The sequence below is a fragment of the Dermacentor silvarum genome, chromosome 3 (genome assembly GCF_013339745.2).
Source record: "Dermacentor silvarum isolate Dsil-2018 chromosome 3, BIME_Dsil_1.4, whole genome shotgun sequence".
NCBI classification, from domain to species: Eukaryota; Metazoa; Arthropoda; class Arachnida; order Ixodida; family Ixodidae; genus Dermacentor; species Dermacentor silvarum.
In genome coordinates, this window is record NC_051156.1 from 3,766,317 (window position 1) to 3,773,631 (window position 7,315).

At 48.4% G+C, this 7,315-nt stretch overlaps 2 protein-coding genes across 2 annotated transcripts; both read right to left on the reverse strand.

Moving 5' to 3' along the window:
- Nucleotides 1-3,297: 3,297 nt before the first annotated feature.
- On the reverse strand, nt 3,298-4,422 carry LOC125944140 (uncharacterized). The gene is made up of 2 exons (XM_049664235.1): nt 4,270-4,422; nt 3,298-3,582 (listed from the first exon to the last, which is right to left on the reverse strand). The coding sequence occupies exons 1-2, from the start codon at nt 4,420-4,422 to the stop codon at nt 3,298-3,300; spliced, it is 438 nt and encodes a 145-aa protein (XP_049520192.1).
- LOC125944458 (uncharacterized) lies at nt 4,223-6,588 on the reverse strand. The gene is made up of 2 exons (XM_049664973.1): nt 6,067-6,588; nt 4,223-5,346 (listed from the first exon to the last, which is right to left on the reverse strand). The coding sequence occupies exons 1-2, from the start codon at nt 6,462-6,464 to the stop codon at nt 5,187-5,189; spliced, it is 558 nt and encodes a 185-aa protein (XP_049520930.1). The 5' UTR covers nt 6,465-6,588; the 3' UTR covers nt 4,223-5,186.
- Nucleotides 6,589-7,315: the final 727 nt, after the last annotated feature.

A 7,315-nucleotide genomic window follows, 5' to 3' on the forward strand; every position in this document is an offset into this window, starting at 1 on the left:
GCCCCTTTCCTGCAACAGCCTCAAATGTGAGGCTAGCAGTATGTTCAAATAAATAAATAAATAAATAAATATGGCTGCCCTTGGATAATTTAGACATTCGTGGGGTGCAACAGTGGCAGTGTGGACACCTATCAGCTCTGTGCTCTGTTCGCTAGTTAGAATATCTAGTAGAAGATCGCCGTATGTTCTTTTTCACACCCTAATTATTGTTTATTGCCGATATATCTGCTAATTTCCTATACAATACGCAGCGGTGGCTTACCAATGGTCGTCATCTCACTGGTCGACGCTTCTGGTTATTTACTCTGCCTTTCATTTCCTGTTCTCTCTTTCTCTCTCGCAGGCAACAATGAAAGCGGATCTTCTCGTTATTTTTTCCCTCTATTGCCGGAGCTCAATACCACATCAATTCAGACTAATTTACAGGATTACATACACTAACTATAGTAGATAGTCCTCAGGAAGAGTTAAGATGGCATTAGATTCTTAGATTCCTCAGAGGTTGTAAAGGATTCGACCGTCAGCAGTAATTCAGGAATGAACTTAGTATCTGCTTTTTCGACATCAGCAATCAGCAAATACATGCGACGACGGATGCAATGATGTACAGCCGTACGCGAGCACTAAGTACAGTTGGTTGCGTATGGTTTAATCGGCCAAAGCAATTGAGGCTATTACTGAGGGCCTAATGACATTACCATGTCAAAATGAACTCAGTCACCATTATAGAATAATGGAACGCGGAGAATTAAGTATCAGTTAGTACAATCACTGGATATACTTCAGTATTACATCAACAATAACACTAGCATATCAGTATTATAGCAATAATGGAATTGCTAAGGTACGGGAGGACGCTTGAAAGTAAAGGAAGACGACGTGAGTTCGGACTGTGACATCATCGGTCCCTAGGCCTCTCGCATCCATCATTTTCATTAATAAACGCGTCTCACCATAACAATATTATCACTGAAAAAACTTATTGTGCTATTACTATAAGTCTACGGCCAAACTAAGGCATACCCACTGCGCAGCGTTAGGCCTTACCGCCAGGAAGTTGGGAAGAATGAAGGAAAAAGAAGACCAGACTGACTGGGCCGTTAAACCGGAAAGACAATGATGTGCGAGTGACAGGAAAAGCCAGATTGCCAATTTTTCCTGGCTGGATCAATCCAGAGGTATCATTCAGCAGAAGCGGAATGCACACAGAAGTGTTGCCTTCAGCAAGAGTCTGCGAAGGCCCTTCACACAGTTGGTGCTATCTTAGCCACGGGGTTCCCATTAAACGAAATATAGTTTAGCCGCGGTCAGCACGGCGTAGCTGAGTCAAACCGACATGTCAATCCAAAACACCGGCTACAAACGTCTGCAGACCTTAGATGCCCTTGTGGGGTTACCCACCTTGCAATCAGAACTATTTAACGTTATACATGTATGGTCCCTAACCATATGTATATCTCAATGACCATTACAGTCCCTTTCGGTAAAGTTCGCAGCATTTCCACACATTTAAGATCCGACCCGCGATTCTAATAAAAATGTACATTTATTATCTGGTCTCTAACCATTCGCCTGAGCCCAGCAACGCTGTTGTTATATGATTCTACTTTATCGATGGCCACGTGGAAATATGCACTTGACGTCAATTTCTGATACATCCTAGCGCAGGGAATTTTTTCGTACGTTTTTCTATCCTACAATCTCTACAAATAGAAATTTCAAGCAGCTAAGCGAACATACAGCTGTATTTCACAAACGTTTTCTTCTCTGGCCTCCCGGCTTCTGCATATCATATGACTTCATAACATTTAAACATATACCTACGTTAGTATATCTAACGCGTTGGTTTAAGACGTCAAAGCCTTAATTTATGTAGACCTTGCTTCGGTAAAGCGGAGGAATGCACCCAGTGATTTGGATGGCAATTTCTTCGAAAATGTTAGAGCTAGTAACTGCATAATAGGCCAATTTGGTCGTTAAGAACTGGGGGCTCTGAAAAAAATTTTAAAAAGCCTACAAGGCATGCATAAAAAATGTTCTGTGGCCAGCCACATCGGGTCTTGCACTCTTTGTTTAAATAAAGACGCTATATCTCATCAACTGTATGAGGCGAGAAGGTTCATTCATTGATTGCTTAGATCTGCAATAATAATAATTACCTACAGGTCTGCTTTAATGGTCGCCCTGCTCTTCGAGTTTCATTGGAGTAGGTTTGGAATGAGAATTCGCGGCACACTCGATGACGTTTCTCTGTTTCTTTAAACCAAGCTACGTACCGATTTCCTACTTTGGCGAATATTATATCAATATCTTCCACCGCGTTGCGCGCAGGTTGCCTAGGCAACCAGGAAGCTTCGTTTGCGACGACATTTTAAGCTTGTTTCGCATGCTGCCATCGGAGAAAAACAATTGGCGTAGCCGATCCCATGTCCCTGTGATTAACGTGTCTGTAATACATCTACGCGAAGTCGTGGGAAACTTCCTGGCACATTGAAACACAGCGCAAAGTCCTACGTGTTTTATTTTTCACCTCTAAATATCGATAATGCGTGCGTTTCGTAATTTATCGACTGCTTTCGAAGTTTCCGGTTGCTGATAGCGTGGTAGCTGTTGAACAATGTCATCAAGGGGTGGAGCGAGAAATTGAGAACTGTTAGTAGGAAGCGATTCGAATGACGTACTGTGATTTAGCTGTGCAGAAATCTCCGCATAACACCAAATTGACGGAATGAATACTGTTGGTAATATGGTTTGGGGATATCTCGCGTATTAGAGGGCTCATATACCCTCCCCCTGGAGCCTTGCGTGGACAAAAGACAGTGATTCGTGCCTGCTTGTGTGCGCGTGATTAAGCTGCGATCGTCGGCGCACTCTCGCACGCCTTCACTCGCACTTACAGCCTACGTCACGCGGTGACGACTTTTTCGCCCTTGGACTTCATGCGGAACCTCATGGTGACGGCCACGGCAGAAATGCACCGAGAGTGTCCGTAGTCCATATAATTGCTATCGTAACAACACTTTGCCGATGATAAGGATACTCCCTAATGCGAAATTTGAGTGCAGCTGAATACATGTTTTTGTTGTGTTCCGTGGTTCATGCGAAGGAGCAGACAAGTTTCCAGGGGCGAATCGACGTTTATTGCCACATGTTCATCGGTGCGTGGCTGGTTGAGATAAGCCCACGCGCAGGTTGCGGCGCACGCCTTTTATTCGTTTTGCGCGCCTGCGCATTAAGGACGGTGGCGATAGGCCGGACACCACATCCCTCCCCTTTTATATTGGCTAATTTACCAAGCTAAACTCCAGCTTGATATCTGTCCGGTGGTCGACGGTCTCTAGTCGGGTAGCGTCTTGCACCCGCCGTCTGGATCTCTTGCGAAACGGCAGGACCACTGGTGGTAGGAGCGGAGGATGTCACTGGGTCGACGCTTGGTGGGAACGCCAGGAACTCGTACCCCTCTTGGTCAGATGCCTCGCGGTCCGGATCCGTGGTCCGCGCGAGCAGCTGGTCCTTGTGACGACGCCAGGTGAAACTGCCTCTGGGTGTGGTAGCACGAACTGTAAAAGACACAGGGCCGGACTGCCCCACAACAACACCAGGGACCCAGTTTGGTCTGCCTCGATAATTGCGAGCCATCACTTGGTCACCGACTGCTATGTCACGATCACGACGTGGGCGAGCCACGGATTGCTTGAACTGATTATATGCAACCCTTCCTCCCACCGCTGGCTTGACAACATCGAGTCTATTTCGCAGCCGTCGTCCTAGTAACAAGTTTGCTGGTGACTCATTTGTTGTATGGGGCGAGTTGCGATAGGTAAGCAAAAACTTGTGAAGCCTCAGTTGTAATGTGTCCGCTCCGCTAGATTTACGAAGAGCGTTTTTAAGTGTCTGAATAAAACGCTCTGCAAGCCCATTTGAGCTGGGATGATACGGTGCTGTAAGCACGTGACGACAGCCCAATTCTTTTACAAAAAGCTTGAACTCTTCGGAAGTAAACTGCGGGCCGTTATCAGTGACAATGGTTTCTGGGAAACCAAACCGTGCAAACAGCTCTCTCAATCTGTCAACTGTAGCCTCCGACGTAGTCGAGTGCATAACAAACACTTCCGGCCACTTGGAGTGCGCGTCGACGACTACAAGAAACATTGCGTGCAGAAAGGGGCCAGCAAAATCTATATGTACGCGCTGCCATGGTCCTGTCGGCCAAAACCAAGGATGCAGGGGCGCTTTGCATGGCTCGCAACGTTGTTCTTGACAACTTACGCAGGCCTTGACACGATGCTCGAGGTCCGCCTCGATGGACGGCCACCACACGTAGCTGCGCGCCAGTTGCTTGCTGCGCACGATGCCTGGGTGCCCTTCGTGGAGTTCGTCCAGCAGCAAGTTGCGCAACTTTGCCGGCACGATCACTCGCATCCCGAACATGATGCAGCCTTGGTGAACTGTGAGCTCGTTGCGTCTGTCAAAAAAAGGCTTCAAATCGTTTTCAGTCACAGACGCCGGCCACCCCACATTTATGAAATCTATCACTTTACAAAGCAAGGGGTCCCGAGCTGTTGTTCGAGCAATGTCCTGGCTTGAAACTGGCATTGATTGCAACCGCAATGAATAAAAAGTTTCCTCTCTTTCTTGTGTTTCGTCTTTCACAATTGATAGCGGCAGGCGCGAACAAAAATCGGCTTCAGCATTCTCGCTTGATTTCCTGAAGATAAGCGAATACCGGTAAGCTGACAATGTGACAGCCCATCGCTCCAAACGCGCTGCTGCGATTGTCGGAATGCCGGTTGTTGGGCCCAAGATGGTTTGAAGCGGTTTATGGTCGGTGACTAATGTGAACGAACGACCGTAAACGTAGAAATGAAACTTCTTAACACCAAAAATTATTGCAAGGGCCTCTTTCTCGAGCTGGCTGTATTTCTTTTCGGCATCGGTCAAGGTACGCGATGCGAAAGCGATTGGCTTCGTGCTGCCATCATCTAAAACATGAGAAAGAACCGCGCCTAAACCATAGTGCGATGCGTCGCATGATAGCTGCAATGGTTTGCACGGGTCGTAGCGCGCCAAAGTTGGTGGAGAGGCTAGCAAGTTCTTTATATTGGTGAACGCTTCCTGGCAACACTCATCCCAGCACCACGTGGCGTTTTTACGTAGCAACCTGAAAAATGGTTGCGCCACCGTTGCTAGGTTAGGAAGGAACTTGCCGTAGAAATTGACGACTCCCAGGAACGACTGCAGCTGCTGCCTATCTTTAGGGGCTGGAGCCTTGAGGAGTGCGTCAACCTTCTCCGTCGTTGCCGAGATGCCTTGTGCGCTGATTCTGTGTCCGAGGTAGCAAAGGTCCTGTTGGAAAAACGAACACTTCTCTTTCTTGACACGAACGCCTCTTTCAAGAAGTCGTTTTAACACAGCCTCCAGATTGATGAAGTGCTCTTCATCATTTTTACCAGTCACCAGAATGTCGTCTAGGTAGCACAAACCCCGTGTAAGCCCTTCAGCATGGTGTCAATTATTCTTTGGAAAATCCCGGGAGCGGACGAAATTCCAAATGCGAGTCGATTAACAGCAAACAATCCTTTGTGCGTATTCAACGTGAGGTATTGTTTTGACGACTCAGACATGACCACTTGCTGATAGGCCCGGTTGAGATCAATCTTCGAGAAGTGCTTACCTCCCGACAAGGCTGTGAACAGGTCGTCTACCTTCGGTAATGGATAGCGGTCGACATCAAGGCACGGGTTAACGGTCGTCTTGTAGTCGCCGCAAATCCGTATGCTACCATCTTGCTTGATTACGGGTACCGCAGGCGTAGCGTAATCTGACGTCGTAACCGGCGATATAATTCCCAGCTGTTCCATTTTAGCCAATTCAGCGTCAAAAGCTTTTTGCAACGCGAACGGAACGTTCCTGGCTTTTAGGAATCTCGGCTTCATACCAGGTTTAAAAAAAAGTTCGGCGCGCTCTTCCGTTATCGTGCCTAACTAGTCTTTGAAAAGGGGTTGGTACTTCGCCAGCAATGCGTCTAGCCTCTTTTTTACGCCGATATGAGTAGGAGTGTCTGACCTTGTAATGTTGTTCAGGTTCCAGATTTTCGCCCACTCCAGCCGGACGGCGTGCAGCCACTCCCGGCCCAGTAGAGGTGGTCCCTTGTGGTCTACGACGTAGAGTGGGAGAATTGCAGAATGGTCGCCGTGCTGCACGTTGACCGAAGAGACTCCCTGGGGTCCTACCAGTGCTCCTGTGTAGGTACGAAGTTTAACTGTCGTAGGCTCCACTACAGCCGAAGGAAAGAGCTGACGGAACTGAGTCTTTGACATGACGGAAACAGCCGCTCCCGTGTCTAGCTCCATGTTCACCAAGACGCCGTCGATGGTCATCTGCACGGTGACAGGGTCGCTCTGAGCTGCCGACACGCCGTTTAGACTGAGGGTCGAAGCTTTCCGCGACACAACCGTCAGCATCTTCACATTCTTTTTCGTCTGCTTTTTCTTAGAAAAAGTCTTACCACTGCTTCGGCAGGCTCTCTGGATATGCCCTTTCTTGTTGCAACTGAAACAGGTTGCGTCCAAGTGAGGGCATGCTTCACTCGTGTTTTGGCGAGCCACAGCGAAAACAGCTTTTGCATGTTTTCGCGGCGTCGGTGCCGCGTGCCTCAGCAGCACTCTTCTTAGCCGCTTCCATTGCCAGAGCCCGCTCTACCGCTTTCTGGAACGTAAGCTTGCTATCTTCCGTGAAAAGCACTCGCTGAATGTCTTCTCGTAGCAGGCCGCACACGAAGCGGTCCCGAAGGGACTCGTCAAGAGCGCTTCCAAACTCGCACGTTTGCGACAGTTTGCGAAGCTCGACAACGTAACTAGATAAGGACTCGCCTTCTTGTTGACACCTCCGGTGAAACTTGGCCCGTTCTCCAATGACGGACGGCTTCGGGGACAGGTGGTCGCTCAAAACTTTGAGGTCTTCGAAACTCTTCGTAGAAGGCAGTTCTGGAGCTGTTAATGACTTCAACAACCCGTAGGTCTTCGGACCGATAATGCTCAAAAAGGCGTGTACCTTGTCGCCGTCGGGTACTCGGTTTACAATCAGGAACGACGTAAGCCGCTCTTCGTACGAAGCCCAATCGCTGGCGGACTCGTCAAAAGGTTCCAGCTGGCTCAGTCGCCCAGCGAAGTGCGTCACTGCTGCCTCGGCCCCAGTCATGACGACAGTCACAGGCTCCGTGAACTGCAAAAAGACAGTCTTCTTCACCGAGTGAATTTCGGAAACACTTGCCTTCCAAACTGAAGAACGACGCCTTCAAATCTCATCTTCGTCG